The 26,377-nt window shown below is 37.1% G+C and overlaps 1 protein-coding gene across 2 annotated transcripts in view; it reads right to left on the minus strand.

Annotated features, from left to right (window-relative positions):
* LOC122809712 (protein NLRC5-like) overlaps positions 1–26,377 on the minus strand; it is a 1,339,659-nt gene that overhangs the window by 930,460 nt on the left and 382,822 nt on the right. For both annotated transcript variants that reach the window (XM_044081407.1, XR_006365941.1), the window contains exon 10: positions 21,860–21,949. In XM_044081407.1, coding sequence (XP_043937342.1) covers positions 21,860–21,949 — 90 coding nt within the window. The remainder of the gene's footprint in view (positions 1–21,859; positions 21,950–26,377) is intronic.

Below are 26,377 nucleotides of genomic sequence, written 5' to 3' on the forward strand. Positions count from 1 at the left end.
AATGCCACTAAAGGTGACTGAGGCTTTAGAGTTAGTAACAGCAATATCTGAAGAATATGAGGTGTTTGGGTTGATGTGTAAGAAAAATAAGAAACTTCTGGTAAGGATGGGTGGGGAGAAAAATACCAGGAGGTGACTAAATACTGAAGAAAGGGGGCTTGTGTGTGCCTGCAATTGTCAGCAGGTAAAGTGTTACAGGGCACAGTTTCTGGGAATGTGGAGACCCTGGAACATTGGGGGTAATTACAAATCACGAATGGGAATGTTAGTATATTAATAAGTAATCAGCGCAATTAAGTTACATTCAATCTGGTTACCCAGGTCTAAGTAGAATTCACAGTATAACTGAAAAGTAATAGGAGCTAGTTAGTAAACATCACAACAGTCTGCTACACATCCCAGACTAAAAGTTAGCCTTATAAATTACACAGTGGGTAAGAAGAGAGGCTGTAGGAAAGGGGCATTTAAGGCTGGAAGCAGTGAGGAAAAGGGGAAATTAGTGCAGGAAACAGAGAAGTACAAGAGACTAGAAGTATATGTTTTTTTACGGTGGAGATGGCAAATACAAATTGCTGAATCAGAAGTTCAATTTGCTGTAGGGAAATGTGGTAGGGGTTATAGAAAGGGATGATCATTGAGGAACGTGAGGATGGGGAAGGACTATAGGCTGGAAAGGATGAAGGAGATGGAATTGGTGGGAGACAATAAGGGTTAGAAATTATGGAAGGCAGGAGGTAAAAGAACTCTTTTATAAGCTAGATGATAGCATAAGCTATTCCAAAGAAGTAATGAGACTATGAATGGCTAAAGGAAAGCTAGGCAGACAATGGAGACAGGAAACAAAGAAAACTGAACAAGATAGATGCTGAAGGAAATGGTGTCATATTAAGAACAGCAATTTACTTAAACTTTAAACATAACAGATGAAGGAAGTAAAGCTGCATTGAAATCAGAACAAAACAGCTAAAGAAAATGGGGAGAAATAGGGATTAGCGATGTCTTCCAGTGTACTGACACTGTTGGCAAAGTTTCCCTTATTTATCAAATATTGTTCTTTACTCATTTTGTTTTTTCAGTCCTGCATCTCCCTAGGAAGGATTACTTGAGGAAGGAAAATTCCAGAGCTCAGCAGCACTAATGAGAAATAGCACGCAAACGTTCAGTTACATACTACAACTTATACCAAAAGCAAAAAATATACATGTGTATGCAAATCTATATCTATCTGTCTATATATGTATATATATATATATATATATATATATATATATATATATATATATATATATATTTTGTACACGTGTATGTGTGTGCTCATGTGTGTGCTGTGGTGCTGTGTGTTTATATATATATATATATATATATATATAAAGAAAGAGCAACAAAGAGAGATCTATTATGATATGTTGAACTTTCATAATGTCAACATCCGTAATGTTCACATAAAAAATATTAAAACATGGAACGTTGACATGTACTGTGCATGTGCCAAGGATTACCCATGAACAGGTTAAACTAAAAATAAATATTTTTGCAGGAGGACAAGCCACCCCTGTACCTTCAAACCCCATGCTAATTATTTTTTAATAACTCTGAGATTGTACAATCCCTGGAATAAGGGACTATTCCCTTACCTTCCTTGGTGAAGACACAACTAAGCTCTCCAGCTATGTTTAATATAAGCTGAGCTTTTCTCATTTTTTTACCTTATGCTGAGAGTTATCTGTGAGGGCTTCAGGTTATTGCATAAGGAAATTCTGAATAGAGTTGCCTCTAGATTTCCTTAACCCAGGCTGTAGTCAGCTCCCCACCCCTTCTTGCTACAACTACTTGGTGGGCAGTAGACCAAAAACAACTGCTGCTACACACCTGAGAATGGGTCAAAGTGTATATAGACTCTCTCTGATTTGAGCAACAGTAGCGAAACTTAGACTGAGCTGTGAATTGCAGTTGACCTTTTTTGTTGCTGCTCCATTCATTCTCATTATGATCTGGCTCCCTTCGCTCCCCTACCCTGCCCACAACCCCTCCCACCCCCTCTTAAACTACATTTAAACTTAGCTATCTCAATCCCTTCATTCAATCTGCCAATCACCACAAGCCTCCTCAACCCCCACTTTTCTTCTTAGAAATTACCCACAATTACATCATCATAATAAACCACGCCTACTGAATTCACTGTTCATTATATCTCCTTCCACATCACTCTTCTACCGTTGATACACTTCATATATTCCATGATCTTTTCTAACATATATATATATATATATATATATATATATATATATATATATATATATATATATATATATATATATATATATATATATATATACTCTGTTATCTGTATTCAGAACTCTGAACCATTCTTATTAGCTTCATAAGCTGTGTAATCTTTTGATCACCCCCCTCTTTTTTAACCACCACAGAAACTTATACTCACCTCTGTTCTTCCCTGCCTTTAACCCCTCTCTAGCTTCTCACCTTTTGCACTTCTAAGCAACATTCTCTCCATACTTTGCTTATCCTCTCTCCTCACACCTAATCAGAAGTTAGCTTCATCCATTTCCAATCATATCACATATCGCTACCCCCCGTCCCACCCTGATTGCCCAGATATGCACTCTTATACTGGCAGATCCCCACTCATTTTTATCCACCTAGTAAACAACCCTTAAAGGAATATTGCTTTCCTCCTTCATACTCTACATTTTCTACATCTTAAAGCTTCTACTATAGTTACTTTACACTAAGAATACATATAGCCATGACATACATTTATATTCTAATGCTGATATCAGTTATTTCCCTTCATCTCTCACACAAAACTCCACAGTGATTACCAGGCTGACACTGCTTCCATATAGCAGACTACTGCTCTGGGCAAACATGCTATCACCTCTTTTGTTCAAGCCAGCCAAAGCTGCCATAAGCAGAAGAATATTCTTTTCTCAACCTGAATATGGACTACCCATAATAGATGCAGCCTCAAAGAAAACATTACTCACTGCTAATCACCCCCCCCCCCCAATTAATGAATACCGCTGCGTAACTCTGTCCAAAGCTAAATGGCTTCCAGTACATTTGAGATCCCACCTCTAAAAGGATCATTAATTCACAAAGCCCTGGTGGTGCAATTTCATGGAATTCTACTAAATGGTGCTTTCGCAAGTGGATCAATAAAGTTCCACTTTAAAAGATAACTATTAGTTATTTTGAGAAACTATTAATGAAATACAAGAACTTACAACTTAACAAAAAATGTTTTAAACAGTGTGTTGGAGCGTGTCAAGTGTACCGAAGTGTCTGTGTGTTTAGAAGTACCCTATCGGCTTAGTTCTGGGTTCGGTACTCCACTCTGAACTAAGAGAATTGTTTGATAAAACAGCCTTTGCATTGATGCAAACTTTAATTCTGGGTAATGAAAGGAAAATGTCCAACTGTGTAGATGAAACTGAAGAGCTGTAAGTGGTCATTAAAGTTGACTTGGTATTTCATGCATTGGAACATGACATTTACCAGGTATTTGAGAGAACTGACACTAAAAATGAGACTAGTATTAGAAGGAAAATGAAAAAAATTACAACAAATAAAGGAAAAGAAGACTATGAAAGTACATCAGTATATCCAGCCCCAAGAAGTAGTTACAATAATAAGTCAGTTACCATGGTGACAAACTGACAGGAAGTGATTCATGACGAACAAGGTAACCAAATAGAAAGAGGAGTAGAGAATGAAGGGGAAGTTTTTTTTTTTTTTTAGATCAGCATCCATTGTGCCATTCCTGCCATTTGTTTAAACATCAATGGAAAAACAGTGGACAATTTTCCAGGGGATAGGATTACTTTCCATGAAATTTCCATTTGAAAAAAGCAGAGTCTGCCAACAAAGGAGTGAACGCAGAACAGACAACAACAGGAACTGTTATTGATTTACAGATTCTAAGGTACTATTTTTTTAACAAGAAACATTTTTATTAAATTCTCACGTATGACGTAGGCAATCATACATTTATATAAATAAAAACAAACCATACTGACATAATTTTAGTCACAAACATTATACAAGATAAACCATACTGACATAATCCAATATTATACATCACTTATAATCTATCCAGTGATTGTTAGGAAAACATTACATAGCTCATTCAAATCATGCCTTTTTTTAAACCATGTTCCTCATCTGCATGTATTGTTCTCAAAATTTCCATTTTTTTCTATATACTTTCCTCCTACACTTTTCTAACGATCCCAATTCCAGTTGTTTTATCTCTGTTGCTACAGTCACTACTTCAGTAAAGCTGATTTAGATTTTGATTTCCATTTTCTAATAATTGCCTTTTTGGTAGCTGCCATAATTAGACTCAACAAGTGGTTACTATGTCTAGGTAATTCTAATTCTGTATCATAGCTCAAAAAATAGTTTCCTTAGTTACACCAATTTGCTCACCCAGTATCTCTGACAGAGCAGTCTGCAGGGAATCTTTTAAGTTTGCCAACTCATTACACTCCCAGAAAATGTGTTCCCAGTTACATTTTTCCTCCTCATCACATCTCCAACATTTGCTGTCTACCACAGGAAACATTCTTTGGAGGCTACTTGGGGTATAAAAGTACCTCCATGAATACTTCCAAGCAAAAATCCTAAATCTTCTAACCTTTGTTGCATATTTGGGAGAGATACAGATATCCCTCCATTGTTTCTTTGTGAAATGCTTACCCAGCCTTTCTTCCCAATCCTTTCTAACCTCCTCTGATTGATTCTTATAGTTATCATGCAATATTTCATATGGTCTAATAATTATTTCTTTTTTAACAGCAGCTTCTGTTCTAGATTCTACTAAAAACTTTACCAGTGCTGGTCTTTAGTTTAGGATCCCCCTATTTCTTTCTCTTTGCCTATACTCTGATATGTATCACTGATAGGGGAGGCAGTCTTTAGCCTGCCATCCAAATAAATTCTTGGTCTCTTTGCATTCTATTACCATACCATCTCTAATTATTTGTTCCCAATACCTTGGTTTTTTACCAGTTTTCTCCAATAAATTCCCAAAGCCTCCCCTTGCCTATTATCTGTATCCCTAATAGCAATCATCCCTATTGGCAGAATCTTCTTTCTCCATTCACGTATTTGCTGAGTTCTTACAATACTTTCTGCTACTTTATAAATATAATGATCTGCATAGTTATTGTTATTTTCCTTAAGGATCTGAATCCAAAAACCCAGTCTCTCCTTGTTTCTTGACCCCCCCCCCCCCAATTTCATCATCATCCCTTTCCACTTTGAATTGTAGGTTTCTGCTCATGCTAGGTATAGCAGCCTTAACTATCTAGCTCTGAAATACCCCTTCACATTGTGTAATCCCAAAACACCTTGTTCAACTCAAGGAGTCAGCTTATTCCACTTGACTCTTGCTGTCTTCTCCTCCCAGATAAAATCCTTCAGCTCTTTATTAATTGCTATTCAATTTTCCTCTGTTTGATAAAAATATGGCTGACCTGTGTATAAAACTAAATGAGCTAAAAATATTTTAACTGCTTGTATCTTGCTATCCATATCCATATAACAGAGCTTCCAAATTCTCAGTTTTTGTATTATCTTTTGTTTAGTCTCTTTCCATATATCCTTAGCTGCCACAATGGAACCCCTTTTAATCCATAATCCTAAGTACTTCATTTTATCATCTCCCCATAAATATGGATACTGCTGAAACAATTATTGTGTGGGTACATAATTTACAGCTATTGCCTTGGTTTTAGTTTCATTAATTTTGTATCCTGAAAAGATTTGAAACTGCCTCAAAATGCTCCACAACACTGACATGTCCTTTTCTGGTTTTATCAGGTATAAAACAATATCATCTGCAAAAACAGCCAGCTTTTCTTGACTACCATACCAATTACATCCTTGAATTTCTAAGTCTCTTAATTTCTTTGCCAATGGTTCTAAATATAGTACAAATAACAAAAAGGAAAGAGGACACCCCTACCTGGTTCCTATGCTCAAACAGAAATTATTAGAGAGGAACCAAATCACTTTAATTTTCTCCTCTGATCTCTCGTAAATCCTCCTAATCAACCTTATAATTTTACCAGGGAATGCAAATGCTTCTATTGTCATGCTAGTAAATTCCCTGCTTACTCTGTCAAATGCCTTCTCTGCATCAAGAACCACCACCAACAGTGATATTTTCCTATATTCAGCTTCCCTCTGCATTATCATGTTCTGTTAATGTTGTCACATGTTTGCCTTCCCTCCACAAAACCACACTGATCCATGGCTATCAGTTTTGGTATCACCTTTGCTATTCTTTTAGCTATTGTAGACACAAACACTTTATAATCATGAAAAATCAAACAGCACTTTCGAACAAACCAGGACAACAAACCACACGAAAAATTCACCAGAAATAATATGCTAAGTGCTTTCGTTCTTTTTACTTTTAAGAAATTCATCAGAATAAACCAATAAAGTCACATGACAATTTAAAAGACAGTTCATGTTGATTTCATAAGAACTCCAATGGAATTTGTCAAATTAACTAATTGACAAAACATTAAAACCATTAAAACTATATGCCCACTCTAACATTGCTTAAATAAATTAATATTTTACCAAAGTGCTAACAGAAATAAGATCGCTGAGCCCTGGTTTCATTTCTGCTCTTAAAAAAACTTGCCATTTTAATTCAATGTATTCAAGAAAAGTATTGACCAAACCTACAAATTTAGTTTTATCTACTTGTTTCATTACCAAAACAGTGAGTTTCCTAAAATCTTTGCACTCGGTAGCATGCCTAGCTAAAGCATTTTTAACATCCTTTTTCCTGACCGCTAAAACATGCTTCCAGATCCTATCATTTAACCTCCTTATAGTCTTTCCAATATAAAAACTACCACAACTAGAACAATATGCAATGCGTGTTCTGCATCAAAAAATGATTTTGTCTTTCTCCAGGAAAGAATATTCTGAAAATACAGAAGTTTGAGTCTCACACATGCTTCACAACATTCCCTGATAAGTGAATACATTTACTCCTCTTCTGCCAATACTGTACAGTGAATAATCATTCTCCACAAACACTCTACTGTCTCACACTTTTAGTACTTTGTCAAAATCAACTCAATAAGTAGGTAGGATTGCATCTTTAAAGGTCTAGGTTGCTTTCTCATGGTCAGGTTTAGAGCATAATGTGTTCTTTCAATTAACAACTCCTGCTGTGGAATACTAGTTCAGTTGCTTTTGTACATTCAAAAAATGAATACAGTCTGTTCCTACCAGTGTTTCTGGTAGAGCAGAAAATCTCAGTTTTTCCCTGCATGCTCTGTCCTCTAATTCTATTATTTTTTTTAACTACCTCTTCTTGAGAAGTCTCATATTCAGCCAGCCTTTTCTTCATTTCAGTTTCCGATTTTTTGCAGTTTTGTCACCTCATCTCAATATCTATTTAAAGCTTCTTCCATCTTATACGGCCTTTTTTTTTTTTTTTTTTTTTTTTTGGCTGATATACTCCGTCAGTGTTTTGTTTATTTTAATCAACTCTGAGTATATTTGACTTATTTTTTTCCACTAGGTTACTGGAAATCATGTTTTGCACTAAAGCTGGAGCTTGCACTGCTTTTAGCTGAACATCCCAGTCAGTGTTTTTTCCACATTTTTTTATTGTTGATTTTCTTTCAAGTTCTCTGATTTTTTTTTTTTGCTGGCATCCAGGCAGTGTACTTACTAGTCAGTTACTGAAATTTACACAAAAAAATGAATTCACTGGATCTGTCTTCTGAATTTCTGTTTTCTCACTGGGAGAACTGAAATTAAGCTGTTACTCAATGCGCAGTCATCTTGGAAGTGTCTCTAAGGTACTGTTATTGATATACAGGTGCTAAAGGTTTACAACTTTAGCCATATTAATATTGATGTGACATTTACTGGATTGTTTTTGAAAGGTTATCATTTTATTCCATTGGGTAAGTCTCATATTGTTGATGTTATTGAGTTAAAAATGCAAACACTAGGAACATCAATTTTGATTGCATTTTTTTCTACGAATGTTGACAAAGACGAACAAAGTTTTTCTGACAGAAATGAAGACATTAAAAGGGAGCAGGACTTTCAATCCCCCCTTATACCTCCCATTTCCATTTATGAAAAGTTGTCTCAGGAAGATATTAGAACAATGTTTTCTAAACAAGGTGGTAAAAATTGTTTAATTTAACACATGCTGAAAAAAAATTGTTAGATTCTTTATCTTGCAATAAGGCAGTCAGGATAATGAAACCAGAAAAGGGAGGGGGAATGGTATTAATTAACAATTGTGATTATTCCACAAAGACATTACAATTACTGAATGATAGTTCTTTTTTAATGAAATTTCTGGAAATGAAATTTATATTGCCTTTAACAGGATTGATTATTGATTGAAAGATTTATGTTTTGAACATGAGTTATTTAAAGAGCTTGTTGATTATTTTACTATTAAGTATCCCATAATTTCTGTGATTTTTATTTTTTGGTATCCTGAAAACATATAAGGACATACATAACCCACTACTAAGATCAATAGAGTCTTCTGCTGGTTGGGAAAACTGAACCTTTAGCCAAGTTTGTATATTATATTTTTTTTCAGTGATAAGCTACACATTGTGAAGATTTTTGAGATTTTTAAGGAAGTTAGCCAGTAATCAATAAAACATACTTACATTATGGCCACTATAGATGTAAAATATTTATTTTTATTAATTCACTATCATGCTGGTATGACATGGTTTATGAAGAGTTGGCTACAAGTCAAGATCTACTGAATAATAATATTAAAATTTTAACAAAATGTATATATATATATATATGGTGCTTAGAAATAATTTAGTATTTTTTGAGGGAACGTGTCACCACCAGGTGAAAGGGGCGGCTATGGGAGCATCCTCCGCTCCAATATTTGCTAATATTATTATGTGGTGGTGGGAGAATAAGTATGTGTTTGGAAGTGACTATTGGGATAAGATAGCTTTATATTTTAGATATTTGGATGATATATTTTTGTTATGGATTGGTATTCAACATAAATAATTATTTTTGACAACATTAATAATTCAGTGAATTTTCTTACTTTTATAACTGAAACAAGTTCAATTGTTAAAAGTCTTTTAGATGTAGAAATGTATAATAGTAAAATCTTAAGTAAGTCTGAATCAAGTATTTTTAGGAAGGACACCTTTTCCAAATATTATTTACATTTCACTAGCAGTCACCCAATGTGGCAGAAAAAAAAGGCTTGGTCAAAGGGCAAGCAATAAGACTATCTTGAATTATATTACATGATGATCAATTTGAGCTAGAATGTAACAGATTGGCAATAATGGAGGAGATACCAAGAATACCTATTAATAGATGTTATGAATGAAGTTAAGAAAAAAAAAGTAAAGCAGAATATGCTCCTTTGAGATGTTATGGGGGGGGGGGCTATGTCCATGGTAGAAATGGATCAAATAGCAATAATTATTGTAACGTGATGGTTCTCCCTTTTGGTGAATGAGTTCATCAGATTAAAACAGCTATATCTAAAAATTGGGCAACTGTCTTTGGATTTACAGGTTTATTTGAAAAGGTGGGCAAAGAATCTGTATTTTGTGTTCAAAAGAAGAAAAATATTAAATCAATATTGGAAAGTGGAGGACATGGCACTAACAAATTTTGAATTCCTATACAAATACTCACAGCATGAATAAATGTGGTAGATGTTCCCAATGTCATTTTATTTTAGGTGGGGTAAATGTTACAGTGCCCTCTTTTCCTAGAATTATACCTTGTGAGAGGATATTTAATTGTGGTACTATGGGAGTTGTTTATTTCACTGTTTGTTTAACCTGTACATAATTTTGTGTAAGTAATACTTAATGTGAATTAAGGACTATAATTTATGAGCACAAGTATGCTGTTAAGAAGGGGGATACCTCAAATGCTTTATGTTCACACTCTCAGCAATGTAGGTCTTTCAAGAAATTCCTGCTTTTTTGTGTTAGAAAAAGTTAATCATTCTGAGAATGGAGGGGGCTGGAAGACTAGATTAGAGGCTAGAGAATATCATTGGCAGGTATTACTTAATGTAAATAAATATCCATGACTAGATGATTTTGTATCCATTAGTAACATTCTTGCAACAAAAGCTGCTAGATTATGATTAAAATTTGCATTTCATTAACAAAAACATCATCACTGATAATAAATGACAATCTAATCATTTGCTCTCTAATGAGGTTTATTTTTTGCCACATTGGATATTTGCTTGTAATAAGTAAATGATTGTTAAAAAATGTTTGTTTTCTATAGACAGTTGATTCAAATCTTTTTTCAGAATAATTACCAGTAGTGATATCTAAATAAAGAATAGTGCCACTATTTACTTCAAAGGTAAAAGTGAAAGTGTGCAAACTGATGTTGATATATTTGATAAATTCCTACACCTCATCAACAGTCCTTAACCATAAAACAAAACGATGAACAAAAAAACTGTAGTACAATCTAATATGGCATTCATAACAACTTTTTAAAACATATTTAATTTACCATATCCACATGATAATATTTATGAAAGCAGGTGCCATGGGAGAACCCTTAGCAAAACCTTTAAAATGGAGAAAAAAAATCACCCTTGAAAAAAATATTCTTAAGCATCAATTCCATATACTGTTCCAAAAACACAAAATCAAGGTGACTGAAAGTTTTATTGCTAATTACAGCTTCATGAAAGCATTCAAGGCCTATATCATGAGGTATGATCAATAATAAATCTCACATGAATAGTGAGGAAAACAACCTGAGCATCATCCTCTACTTTGTGCAATTTAGATAGAAAGTCCTGTGAAATCTTTAAAATATGTGACAAAGCAGACACAACATTTTTTTAAAAAATTGTCCAGATATATAGCTAAAGGTTCAGTTTAAGATTCTGATGAGGAAACAATGGAACGTAGAGGTGGATCTGACTAGTCTTTAGGCATTTTAGGTACTCCAAATATTTTTGGAATAGTGGGGTATTTAACAGCCATAAAGGCTGGGTAACTGATTCTCCAACTTTTGTTTCCAACATGTATTAAGCAACCATTGATGAATTTGCCTATAAGCTAAATTAATTTCATTTCTTGAAACTTGCAAGTAATATTCACCATTAGTCAAATAATTTAGCGTCTTTCCAGAATAATTATGACTGTTCATAATGACAATCCCACCACCTTTATCTGAATTCATAATTCATATTGTTTTTATCATTAGTCAATGATTCTAATTAAAATGCTCTCAGCTTTCATGATGTTGTGAGATTGTTTTTCCCCATAGTAAATACTTCCTCAAACTTTGTTTCGTATACTTTTTTGTAACTTGACAAAACTGCCATAAGGTGGTTTAAAACAACTGGATCTGTACAACTTTTTACTTGGATTTCAACATCTCTGCCCTGTCCTTATCCACAGCTTCAGTTTAGTCAACAACTCAACCAAATTTGTTTTTCAAAAGGGTACAAATATAAAACATTTTTCTAACAGAACTGCAAAATTAAGGTCTATATCAATGTCTATTTATTTATTTTTATTTACATTTGTTTACCGGGAACTTCTGACTGGGCATTTTTAGCGGAGACTCAGGGAGAAAATCTCCACATAAGCAAAAACAAGAAACAATATGACTGAGGTTGCACACTTTTAAACCAATGACTTCACATACAGTCCTTGGTTGAATAAATGATGCTACCATCTCCAGCCCCTGCCACAACCCCATCCACAAACTTTTCCCAGTTGTTTTTTTTATTATCCAATCATGCAGTCTCCTGTAACTGGGAAAGTTGTTGATGAATTTCTGAGCTTGTGTCTTCACTGTAAGCCATCCTGATCTGTAAAGGGGAGTGTGATTTCTAAAAACCATCTCTAGCTTGAGTATTGACTATATCTATGCTGTTTTGTACACCACAATTATCTTCACTACTCATATAATCCTCATGATACAGTTTTGAGGTGCAACTTTAGATAAAGGTATATAAAGGATAGGCCCTTTTCACTTTGTAGTCATTTTTATCTTGGCTTTTCTTCTTCTTCTGCTTCCTTTTAACCATGCTCACACATTTATTATATATCCTTGTGAAGCTGTTGTTGTACTCATCTTCATAGGTAGAAAATAGTATTTCACAATTTTACCTGTAATACTTCACTCTTCTTAAACATTTTATCAACCTGCCTCTTGTTATCCCTAACGAAAACAGACATGAGTTCCATTTCTGTATGGTCAAGAAACACTCATAGGTCAATGAACAAAATGGATTGTTCAAGCATACCACTGGATTATTTCCATACTCTTAAAATCCTTTGGAATGTAACCACCTGTCATACTCTCAAATAGGTATACATTATCAAGTTCAAAGTCCTTAGTTTGTGCAATGTTTTCCCAAACTTCTCTAGTTTGTCTTTTACAGTTTCTGAGTCATCACAAACTTTGCATTTCAATATTGTCCAATACTGCCTTCCAATTAAGCCAAGTATTAAATGCAGTATCCCGATTATCATATTTGCCACTGTCATGACCCTAACAAATTGTATGACAAGTAGGCTGGCTGTTTGTTATTTTTTTGGTAATATTTACCAAAGTATCACTTGTACTCATACAAGCTCCTGGCCTAAACGATCAGATTTCATTGAATAGTATTTTGCATATCAGGGGAGCTATGCTGACAGAGTAATACATGAAAGATTTTAAAATGCAAATTTTATATTCTATTAGTTGTAATGCGTATTTGTATGAATATTAATTTGATGTTAAAAGCTAGAGTTGTATTTGTTTAATACATTTGATTGGTCTTTGCAGGTCACATGGCATAGATTATTTAAACAAGAAAGCCAGTATTGTTGAACATTTCTGATAATATTCTGTTAAGAATGAAAGTGCTAAACTGTTGCAAGATTGTAATTCAATAAATTAAACATTTTATCTGTGAACAGCCTTCTCTGAGGCACTTTTTGTATATATACTTATCTCGTGGGTGTTTTTTGTGTAGAAGACAGGCTATGGAGTACATGAGAAGAAAGCATGGCATTTCTGGCCATCACTGGATCTGGTGAAACCAACAGGTTCATTTCTGAATGTTGATGCCCTGCAGGGGCTGGCGGTATGGTTGAGATAAGAGGTCTGAAAGGGGATCCAGCACCCGGGAGGGTGTTTCAGATGAGGAGAAACGAAGGAGAAAAACAAATCTGTTGAGGCCAAAAGTGGGGGATAAGGATCACACTTGCCTTGCAATGGATTGCTTTCTGAAGGAACTTTGTTATAAAGGGAAAAGGTGAGAAGACATAAAGGAGACCCAGGGGCCAAGTGTGGACCAGAGCATCCCTCAGTGACTGTCCCTCCCGAGGAATCAAGGCAAAGTGTCTGCTGTATTTGGTGTAGAGGAGGGGACATGAAAAGATTGCAGAAAGGCTGGCCCCAGTGGTTGAAAATCTTAGTAGTCACACACTAATTGAGAAACCACTCATGAGACAGAAGAATGGACCTTTTTAACTCCCCGAGATGTCAGCTGCTTCTTGAAAGCATTGGGAAGATGTCAACAACTGTCAAGCCATCAAGGTTTCTTGACCTAATGGATATAAGCAAGTCCCCCCTTGTTTGTTGAAGTCCCAGACTACCACCATCCACCATATTGTCTATCTGGATAGATAATTGAAATCACACCCCTGGGGAAGGAGTTCTGAAAGGCTTGCAACACTAATAGGACTGTCTTCATCTTAAAGACATTGATGTGAAGTTTAGCCTCTGACCCTGTCCATGTGCCTTGGACTGCCTTTCTTTTGAAATGCCATCCACACCCCCAAAAGGGAAACACTGTGCCACTGGGGGGAGGAAAGAGAATAGAGCAGCTTAGAACCATAGCACTGTGGCACTGGGGGAAGGAAAGAGAATAGAGCAGCTTAGAACCATCAGCAGTGAAGTCGACCACCAATGAATAAAATGTCTGCATAGTTGTTGGATTGTGAAATGACTTTTGTTTTGCTCCTTCGAGAGTTAAAGGAAAGCAGGTTAACTGGAGAGCAGGCATTAGCTATACTTTTCAGCATCGTGTGCTAACATATCTCAACTGTTGAAGTTATTTGGTGACAAAAACGTATAAGGAATTGTGGAACGTTAATGTGTTTTGGTGTTATGTCCATGGTGTGGATTTGCTAATAAACTGTTAGTGCTTGAACTACGTGGTCTCCGGTGCTCCTTTCACTTGGTTTACAGTACTGTGGTTGGAGCATTGTGCCATATTTGCTTTCTGCATAGTAACATTAGACAAACTGGAAATTGAATTGGTTGATGCAGCATGGACCATTAGTGAGAATCCACTGCAGAATCCCTGTGTGAAACCTGGCATGAGGAACTGCAGGAAATGTAGAATCAGCCTTTTCAGGAGCTTTAAGTAGGAAAGAACTTCAAGAGCTTCTTGATATAGGGAGAGGACTTTGTAATCTGGAAGTTTGTCAATGACTAGTAGTCTCCAGGTGGCATCCTATGAATTTTCTTGTCTGGACTGAAGTCAGCTGCCTATTCTTCAAGTTAACAGTAATACCTAGTTGGTGACATAGGTGAAGAAAGTCGGCTTTATTTTGAATGAGTAGATCCCTCATGGCAGCACTGATGAACCAGTCATCTGAGTATGGGAACACTCAGAATTCCTACAGCCTAAGATTTGCTGCAACCACTGCCATGCACTTGGTGAACACCCTGGGGGCTGTGTGAGACAAAAGGGCAGTGCCCTGAAATGGAAATGAATGGCTCTTAGCCAAAAGCAGAGGAAACTCCTGGACTGCCTTGCTATTTTAATGTGTAATTAGATAGCCTGTATGTCCACTGAACACATCCAGTCATCCTTCCTTAAAAGAGGCAGAATGGACTGAACTGTGACCATCTGAATTTTGGCTATTTTACAAATTGATTTAGATGACTGAGGTTCATGGTCTTTTTAAGAACCAAAAAGAACTGTGAATAGATTTTTGAATCCTTACTAGTCAGGTGGTACCTCCTGAATGACTGCTTTTTCTTAGTGGCTTGGAAATCTCCATAATTCTTGCCTTTCTCTGACTGGGTGGGACATTGGGAAGTTTTCTTTTGTTTGGTGGGTGGGAAACAAAGGGAATAAAGTAGCTTCAGATTATGATTTTTTGCACCTGAGTACCTGAGAGGTACTTGGGGACCTTCTTGGTAGATCTCTTTGGAATCATGTCAGGTGAGCTGGATAATTCAGCACACATAAGGCAAACATCAGTGGGGTGTAAGTCTTATTTCTGAACCTATCAAAAGCTTTGAATTCCTTTTCAGGGGGATGGACAATAGATCTCTCTTTTGACAGCTTCTTTTTTTCTTCCACAGCCATAATGGCACCTATGACAGAATCCTTGCTCCAATAAGGTCTAAATCCAGGAGTACCAGGATTTTGTAACATTTATGTTGTATCTGCTCCACCATGTCCAATTTCTTCCATGCTCACTGAGAGACCAAATCTTTGATCTCAACAGGAGGGGAGACCACCCAGGAAGTAGATGGGCCAGCCCAAAAGCTTGAACAACACTGACTCCTTTTGCAGGTAGTATTGGCAGGACCAGCCCCCTCTTTGTCTCATCATTTCAAGGATGTCTCCAAATATGGCATCTTCCAAAAGGGATCTTGGAGAGCCGTCCCCTTCCTCAAAGTTGCTGTCTTTGGTGAGAGATTCCTAAGGGGAATCCAAATGCATCCTTTTTCAAACCCACTTTCTATGCTCCTCCATAATGGGGGGGCCTCTTGGAATGGCTTGTTAGAGGCTTAAGGGAATTGACTGTCTTTGTTGGACAGCATAATGGGAAGAAGGAAATGCAGAATCCAGATGGAATCAGGATAGAACTAAGACAGAGTGAGAGGCCTCCCCTCTAGATCTAAAGAGTACCCTTTTGAAAGAGTCAAACAATAAATTTGAAACCGGACCAGAGGAAGGGCATCAAAGATCCAAATAACCTGTAAGAGTAACCTCTCAGGAGCCAAGCTATCTAGAGCACACAGAGGAAGAGGTAGCTCCAACAGCTGTGGAGTCACCTCCAAGCACAGATTCCAGCTTGCACAAAGAAGAAAAGCTAAAACTTAAAACTCCAAACACAAAGGTGAAATAAGGAAGAACCCGGTACCAAACGGAGCACAGCCAATTTATTGAATAAGCGCTTTCGGTAGGGTAGTTTACCCCATCTTCCTCAGACTACAATAAAATCAACATGAACTTCTCCTTTGCTTAAATGTTTAGACAGTTACGGCAATTATTCAATTGACACACAATTGATTAAATGAAAGAACCTCTCAGTTAGATATTCTAAATATTAACTTAGAACAATTTTTTTAAAACAGTTTTTTTAAAAATTCTTGATTATACACCATAAAACATAGGACATAAAACATAAAGCACAAGGCAACACAATCACTCTTCTAACTCCCTTAGCTTTGAAAAATGTAAAAATAATGCTATACGTTATTATTGAATTCTATATGTATATACATGTATATATATTTTAGATACATAATGCTTGTATTTATTATATCTTATACATAAATAAATAATTAATATAGTATAGTGCCTTTTGCTTTTAACTTGTTGGTTTAATAAGTTTAATAAGAATAACAATAATGTTATATTAATATTAAGTACTGGACATTACATTATTTATGTATAAGATATAATAAATACAAGCATTATGTATCTAAAATATATATACATGTATATACATATAGAATTCAATAATAACGTATAGCATTATTTTTACATTTTTCAAAGCTAAGGGAGTTAGAAGAGTGATTGTGTTGCCTTGTGTTTTATGTTTTATGTCCTATGATTTATGGTGTATAATCAAGAACTTTTTAAAAAAACTGGTTTAAAAAAACTGTTTTAAGTTAATATTTAGAATATTTAACTGAGAGGTTCTTTTATTTAATTTAATCAATTGTATGTCAATTGAATAATTGATGCTGTAATTGCTTAAACATTTAAGCAGAGGAGAAGTTGATGTTGATTTTATTGTAGTCTGAGGAAGGTGGGGTAAACTACCCTACCAAAAGCGCTTATTCAATAAATTGGCTGTGCTCCGTTTGGTACCGGGTTCTTCCTTATTTCACCTTTGTGTTTACAGATTCCAGCTTCTCAGCTCTGAGACCTCTTGAAATCTGATGCCAGCATAGAGAAGTTTGTAAAGGAAATAGCTGGATTTGAAGATGACCATGCTATTGGCTCCAGCAAGGGCATCCTGTGGAAAATATGAGATGCCCTTGCCAGAGCCTACAAGGAGACCCTATGGGAAACTCTTAATTCCCTGGTCATCAGATACAAGAAGAGTGGTCATTGGGGTGGGACTTGGCACCTCTGAAATCGGAGGTGCAGAGAGGGAGGACTCCCAGCTGGATTTAGATACTCAGAAACTTCTGCATTATCTTGTTGATATTGGCTTCAGACAGGCTCCTCAATGACCCAAATGACCTGAAGAAAGATGCCACAAAAGTTGGCCTGGCAGACCAATGAGTCACTCTCTCCTGCAAACTAGGAGAATAGAACCAAGAAACAGCTGGTTCCAGAGAAAACCTTGGAGAAGCAGTAGGGGGTTGCATTTGAATAGGTTCTGACACAGGAACTGGATCCAATAGCCTTGGTGTTTTAACTGCCAGACCTGAAGGACTCAAGGGTTTAGAAGATCTTTTACAAAACCTTTCCTTTTCTTTGTCTTTTGGTCTATCTCTTTGTTTTTCTAACTCTCTCTTTCTTTTTGGGCTTGTCCCCAGAATTATTTCTAGAAGGGGAAGTAGAGGCTGAGACAGAAGGGGTTGTTTCTCCTGCTGTGGCAGGCCGAAGACCCTTATAAACAGGTTATTGCATCAATCTGAGAGAGCTCTCACCACAAAAGAAGCACACAATGAACACTCAACATCTGCATGTGCCACTCCCAAATAGTATACACACAGACCTGAAATCCTGGGGGAGATCTTGTGTCCATAAGTGGTGCACTTTTTAAATCTCGAAGACTTGTCACTCATTGCAGCAGAACAGCACAAAAGTACACACACACACACACACACACACACACACACACACACACACACACACACACACACACACACACACACACACACACACACACACACACACACACACACACACACACACACACACACACACACACACACACACACACGCACACACGCACACACGCACACACGCACACACACACACACACACGCACACACACACACACACACACACACACACACACACACACACACACACACACACACACACACACACACACACACACACACACACACACACACACATACACACACACACAATGAAAACAACAGCAACAACAAATTAAAACTGACGACCCTGATGGCTGATAATCCTAAACACACTATACCCCAACTAGGGAAGCTATAAAGTAAGAAAAAGTATTTCTTTATAATGAAATAGAGGATCAGAGGGAAGGGTACAAAGTGTGAGAAAGTATACCTGCAACTCTAGAAGTCCAAACGTAAAACAGAACTAGCCAAAAACTAGCACTGCTATGTAACAAACCACTAGTTAAATTTGAGCTATTTAAATCCTAAGAGGAGGAGGAATGACTTATCTGCAACAAACGAGCCACCAAAACACTGATCCTAGAGTTCGAGTCTGAATCTAATGAGCAGCAAATGATGTTCAGTAATGAACTAGACCTGCATTCAGTGATGCACACATTTAATAAATTGTGAACACAATCCATTTTTTTGACAAAACAAGCATCCAGCAAAAAGCTGGTAACCCATATAAATAGATAAATAGAGACACATATACATATAATAGCAACTGTGCAACACATCTAACTTCTTTAGCACCATCACTGGAGGGTCATTCTTTGCATATTTGTTGAATTCTTATTTGTTCCAAATATTAGTTTTTACTTTATCAGCAGATCAGTGTAGCATAAGGATGGTATTTCTTTATAAAGCACTGAGTGCCTGTAGTTTTTCCTTTACATGCTTTTTTTGACTGAAATGTTTCTAGTGCTGTGTTACACAGCTTAACACCAAAATATGAGGAATTCATGTCTTCCCATGTTGTAATCTTCTAAGTGTGCTATTACTAAAGTTTATAAAACTGGCAGAACTGCTATTATCATGTTTATTTTTCTTTGTCTCATTTTGGCTGGTTTAAGTTTGGGGCATTATTTTTTAAATTTTCAGATACTGCCACCTTGGTTCAGTCTAGCAGACTTTTTCTTGGTTTCTTAGTATATTCCTCCTTCTTTTACAAGTAACAGAAACTAAGTTTTGAAGCTTTTGCCACCTATGCTATGACATTGTCTGATAAAATATCAAATAGGAAAAACAAAAGCATTATATTTATTTGCCCCATGGTTGCATTACATATTCAGTAGTCCCCATGTTCTCCAGCAGCAACAGTGTCTTCACCATCACCTGGACAGGACCACTAAAATAGTGTAAGACTGGCCTCTACTTCCTTGCATGTTTACCACAGAAAGATTGCTTGTTGATGGCATTTACACAGTAGGGCTTTCCTGTGCTGTCTATTATCCCATAAGATAGTCTGTCCCCTTCCTCCATGTCCAGTTGTATCAACTATAATTTTGTCCACACAAATAGCTGACCTTACAGCTTCACAGCAATGAGGAACCCACTCTTCACTGCTCCCACTAGGATCCCATTAATGGAATGTGACTGGCCAGTGCACCAAACATCTTTGCTTCTACATCTTGGGTGCTTATTCAATTCAAACTGTCCATAGCTTTCTCGCCATCAGTCTGGTGTTGTAAGACCCTTATATCCCATCCAGGTAAACTGCAATCTTTGCCCCAATGCTACAAAACTTCACCTATAAGGCTACCACATGCATCTCACATCTGTTTTTTTCTTTTTTGGCAGGCACTAGAGACTGGTTCAGATGGTTTCTCTACCCCTCCTTCTATGGCTGTTTCCCTTTTTAATCATCCTTTTTCACACACTGTCTTGCCTTTTCTTAAAATGTAAAATGCAGAATTCACGCCCCGCAGTAAAACTCACTCTTAAATATCCAAAATTTATCTATCGATTGTATTTTTTTATATGTCTTCCTAGTATTATTATTTCAATATTTTGGTTAGCCAAATTGTTCTATCTGTCCGATGGTCAGTCTATCATTTCTTTTTTTAGAGTCCCTCATTTGAAGTTGGACAGATAGAACAATTTGGATAACAAACTACACTTTTAATTGACTGCTTCCCACCAAAGCTTGTGCACATAGGATTAGAGTTACACTTTTCCAGTTACAAGACCCTACCCATGCAGCTTTGCATGGCTTATCCATTCTATACTGGAATGTCCTCTCTTTAGTCTTTCCTCAGTGATATGGTATTTTTCTGCCTTTTATTGATCCAAACAAGGCCATCCTAACTGGCAGACTCTGCAAGAGGATGTAACCTAAAGGATTATTTCTGAACACATATTTGATTAAGAAAAAATGAAAAATCAAAACAGCCATCAAAACTTGAAGACATTAATTTATTTTTGGTTGTTTTTTAATGGCTTTTCAAGACCACTCAGAGTTTTATTCATTGGATAGCAGCTTTTTCCCCATAGTCAACCCCTTACCAAACCTGCCCAGAGTTTATTTTTAGTATCAATAACCCCCTGCACATCACCTTATGCATCTGTGTCTGTTGAGTAAAACTGCAACCATTTGGTGCTGTTTTCACATTATAAGTTGTATAAATGGGGTGCACAGCCTAATTGCTAATCACAAGTTCAACCAAACCACATATCTCTTTCTGACCAATATGTTTGTGGATATGGTTTATGTTGTAAGTGAAATAAAAGATCTGTGTCTATGCTGCTGCCTAAAAGTTTTATTTGTTTCTGAAGAAGTCACTCACGTAGGACAAAAGTGCTTATAAAGTCCTCACTCTGGAATAAAGTTTTAACATATTCTTAACCATCCTAAATAGGTCTATCTCTCTCTCTATTTATATAGATATATAAAATATATTTCAAAAGGAGGGGACAATAGATATGGTTTAAATGCAAATGATCAGCATGGTACACAGAACTTTCAAGAAATACAGTTTGCAACAAGGCCTCATGACCACAACTACTATATGTATATTGCCTCCTGACATGGCAGAAGGGTTTCCAGTCTTATTACTGATAACTCACATTCAGGGATTAGACTGGCAAATTAGCACAACCAGCCAAGGATGAAATTAGATTGGTGAAGGCCTACTTGCATCTTAATGGTGACTATGGGAAGATCCAACCTCAGTAGTGGCACTTAGCAAAGCTCTTAGAAATGAGTTAATTTTCATACAGGTACATTTTGTGGGACAACAACTGGCTAACTGAGCCACTCTATACAAGGAAAATGATGCCTTTAAAATCCATCTGTTGATTCAATGACAGCAGCTTCCAAGAACTCCCCCAGACTCAATAACATGACATGATGAGTGACAGGGGACTAAAACATGAGCATTCAAGGCAAAAAGCCCTCCCTCCAGTTCAACATGGGCTAGGTAAAATGCTGCATTGTGAGGAAAATCAATGGCTTAGTCAGGGACATATAGGTAGGGCCTTTAGTAGGCGGGAATCTTGACAACCAGGCATAATAGCAATGGCAGGTAACAATAAATTCAGATTTGGGGATTATTTTTCCAAAGCCATGGAACTTGTATTATTTTATCTTGCTCTTTTGAAATTGAGCCAGATGAAATGTACAAACTGATTTAAAGAAGTCACAGCTAGTCCAAATGTACAGTACTCATATCTGTAAGAATGAATATATACAGAGCACATTGTGTGGCCAGTTACTTACCTTACATCAATTGCTGCTATACTGCTGCATGCATTAAGGGTGTCAATTAAAGACAGCACACCTCTCTGGGTAATCTTGTTGTTACTCGCACTAGAATAAGAGAAACATCAGAATCAAGTCTACTGTATTGTCATTAAAAGGCTTGAAGCACAGAACACTAACCATTTTCCATAAATTCAAGACAAGATAAAAAAACAGCTAGTATAAGGGCACTCATACTACAGATTCTCACTGTTGTTTTATGCCTATTGATTAGATGTATTTTAGCAAGTGAATAACTGGATGACAACAGTGATGAGTAACAGTCTATTCAAGCATAACAGAGTCATCAAAATGAGAGATTATATATATAAATTCAATCTGATGCCTCATGCAAGTCACAAGATGTAATCTCCTCAGTTTTGCAAATAACAGTTTGCAGAGCAGAGCATTTCCTAATAAAGGCAAGGCAGGCTGTTCAGAAGCAAATACAAAAGTGATGTACTGACCCTAATGATGCATTCATGCTATCCATTTTCATTCTTCCTCAACTGATGGGTTTGGATCTGACCTCGTATCTGACTTGGATGCTTTTGCCACAATCTCGGATCCAACTCTCGAGCTCCCCCCTTTGCCCATAATGCCCCACTAACCTAGTATACCTCAGCTCGAGTTTGCCATCTCCAAAAAACATATGGTCGATACTATAAAGACTCTAAAAAGGTAATGATAGTAGAGATAGAACTGGAGCTCAAACAAGAAACAATAGTTCCCAAAGTATTATTCCTTAGGTCTCTCCTGAAGTTTTGGAAAAATTAAAATGGACAACAAAGACTCATCATTATGGTCAGTACATAACTTTTACATCTGATTATGTTAATTTTATTAATTCCTCAACTGATAGGACAGAGTCCCCAGCTAGATGTACCTCAGGTGGACATCATGGAAGGATCTTTCAGACTACTGTGCAACCAAAGAAAGCTCTGTTTCTACAAACCAAATCCAACTTGAAATGAGCAATAAAGGTATGAGCACTGGACCAAGTGGCAGTAGCACTAATGGCATCCATTGATGTTCCTGACCAAAAACTGAAGAGACGGCCATAGACCTTGTGGAATGCGCTTTATGGGAATTAGGCAAAGATAACCCTCTTTCGCTGTAAACAAAGGCCATACAATCAGCTAACAATCTGACTAATGTAATACTGTTAGTGTTGTTTATATTCTTAGATGCCCTTGTGATAAATTTTATGTAGGTGAAACAAAAAGGATGTTTAAATTAAGGATTCAAGAACATGTGAGAGATATAAAAAATAATAGCAAAGATAACCCAGTAGCTCTACATTTTAAAGATTATCATGGCAGTAATTACAGAGTTTTAAAATGTTGCATTTTGGAACATATTTGTGTGAATTTGGGTGAAATGACACCGATTAAGGATAAATTATTGTATAAGGAAGCTCTGTTTAAAATGAAATATGCTACTTTATTTCCTAGCTGTTTGAATACTGATTTTAATTGGAAATATCTAATTAATTAATTTTGTTTAATTGTTTTATTGATGGATGCGTTTATTAATATATAAAAGTATCTGTATTTTCTAGTAGTTTGTATGTACTCCTTGAAGGCATTTGCCGAGGTGGTAGAGTGAATTAAATTTCTTTACTTGTGTTCCTGTAGCCCTTGTGATTTATTATTTGACTAATGTTACTTTAGAAACTGCCATGCCTGAATTGTTCTGTGAATAGGATACAAACAGTTGGTCAGTCTTCTTGAAATCTTTGATCTGATGTAGATAGAATCAAAGTTGCCTGTGTGCATCCTAAAGGTGAAGCATGTCTTTCGGCTTTTCCCGGTTAGGGGTTGCAACAGCGGATCACTGGCCCACTATTGACTGGCAGTGGATTTTTACAGTGTCGAGTTGCCAGCCCGGTGCCTAACCTTCACAGAAGGCACACACACATGCACCTACCTGCTTCTCTTTAAAGTTCACTCGACCACAGGGAGGACATGCAGACTCCGCACAGATGGCACTCCAGCTGACAATCAAACTAGAAAACCTCTTGTTGTGAGGCGACAACACTAACCGCTGCACCACTGTGGCCTTCTAAAGGTAAAGCATCTATTCTCCCTTATTAGAGAAATTTGGGAAGAAAACTAGGATGTTAATGACTTGAATAATATTGGACTCAGAAGCCACCTTAGACAAGAAAGATGGGTTGGTATGTAAGGAAGCTCTATCCTTCTGAAAAAAGAAAACGGTAGGGAGATGTGGAAGAAAGACTCTGGAGTTCGGATACTCTGACATATTATAAATTAGAAAAATAGTTTTCCAGGATAAAAACTTTAGGTCTGTCTTGGCTGAAAGTTGAGTTAGACCTTGAAGCAGGATAGTTAAATCCCAAGGAGGAGTAGGGTCCTTGACTGGCGACCTATGTAGGAAGATCCCTTTCAGAAAGGCCTTGCACAATCTAAAAGAAGCTAAGAATGATTTTCACCTGAATGGAAGTTTGAAATGGCAGCTAACTGCACTTTAAAAATAGAGAAACTTGCCCCTCATGAAAACTTGAAGCTAAAAAATTCAAGGACAGCTGTTATAGGGGAAGAAAATGGGGCCAAATCTCTCTTGAGAGCACAAATTGAAAATCTCTTCCATTTACTTTTGTAAATTTTTCTAGTAGAAGCCTTTTGAGAGGACAACAGAATATGCTAGACTGGGAAGAAAAGGCTGGGCTGTCTAGCCATCAGTGGAACTGGAGAAACCATGGATTCAGCTTGAGGCCCATTATGTCTAGATGAGGCATCCCTGTTGGATGAAACAGAAGGTATGGACTTAGCTCCGGTATCCAGAGCAGATACCAAAGATGAGGCCACAGGAAGGGAAACCAAATTTAACAAGGTCAAAAAGGTGCAATGAGGTAACTCTACTCTTCAACCATTATGTTTTCTGTATGAATTTGGTGATTAAAATGTAATGGGGATAAGCATAAATGAGACCAGAGGGCCAATCATGACCTAGAGCATCTCTTGGTGACTCCCCTAGAAGGGAGACCACGGCGAATAACCTGCTACTCTTGTTTTTGAGGGGAGAAGCAAAAAGGTCACAGCATTGCTGGCCCCATCAAGGGAGAATGCTCTCTCTACCACTTTGATATTGAGTAACCACTGGTGAGGCATCAGAATGGACCCACTTAGTTTGTCTGCAAGCAAGTTGGCTTTCCCCATATGTGCATTGCTATGAGAAAAGCAGCCGTAATAGATCACCCATTGCCACACTCTCACTGATTCTTGACATAACAAATAAGATGTGGTTCCCCCCTGTTTGTTGATGCACCAGACTACAGACATATTGCCTTTTTAGATCGCAATCATCCTGGATGGAAGAGCATTTTGAAAGGTCTGCAATGCTAGGAGGACTGCTGTCATTTCCAGAACATTGATATGCAAATTGGCCTCTTCTGGGCTTCTGGGGACTGAGTACCTTGGATTGTCTTTCCCAAGTAATGCCCCCCCACCCCATTTGGGAGGCATCCATGGTCATCATGGCTGCTGGCAGCAGAAGAATGAATGGGCAGCCTAGAGAAACTTTGCCCAAGCATATCCACCACAGAAGATATTTTTTGCAAGCTTGAGTGATCTTACTGGGGTGAACAAGGGCTGCTGAAGAATAGATCAATGTACCAGCAGAGTCCATTGCAGATTCCACAATATGAAATCTGGCTAAAGAAATAAAATGATTGCTGCTGCCATGGACCCTAAGACTAGATGTGCTGGAAGGGTAGAATGTGAGATCAGCTTCATGACCTGGGATCTTAGTGTTTGTACTCTTGAAGGAGTGACATTATCTGATTGACCGTGTCTCGACAAGCACCTATGAAGTACAAATTCTCTGTGGGTGGGAGGTTAGACTTGGTGTAGTTGACTGTGATGCCTAAATGAAGACACAATTGGAGCAAGCAGTCCTTTTTTTCAAAAAGTAGATGCCTGGTTGTGGCAGTCAGGAGCCAGTCATCTACATATGGAAACACTCTGAATCCCAGCAGTCTCAGGTGAGCTGGTGCCACTGCCATGCACTTGCTGAACACCTTGGGGGCTATGTGAGGCCAAAGTGAAATGTTCTGAACTGATAATGACTAGCACTCAGCTAAACTATAGGTATCTTCTGGAGCACTTGTTCATTTTGATGTGAAAGTACGCATCCTGAAGATCTGTCAAACACATCCAATTGTCCTTCCACAGCAGAGGCAAAATGAACTGAACTGTGACCATCTGGAACTTTGAATATTTCATGCATTGATTTAGATTGCTGAGATCCAGAATGGGTCTTAAGCCCCTGTCTTCTTTGGGACTAAAAAGAATCTTGAGTAAGTTCCAGATCCTATCTGGTCTGGGAGACATCCTGGGTGACTATTTTTTTAGCAGCTTTTCTATTTCGAAGGCTGGTGTCTCCTTCTGATTGGGTGGAACATCAGGGATTCTTTTAATTTTTGAAGGGGGGAGTTTGAGAAAATGGTATAAAATAATCTCTGTATATAATTCT

The sequence above is a fragment of the Protopterus annectens genome, chromosome 8.part0 (assembly GCF_019279795.1).
Source record: "Protopterus annectens isolate FY-2018-M chromosome 8.part0, PAN1.0, whole genome shotgun sequence".
NCBI classification, from domain to species: domain Eukaryota; kingdom Metazoa; phylum Chordata; order Ceratodontiformes; family Protopteridae; genus Protopterus; species Protopterus annectens.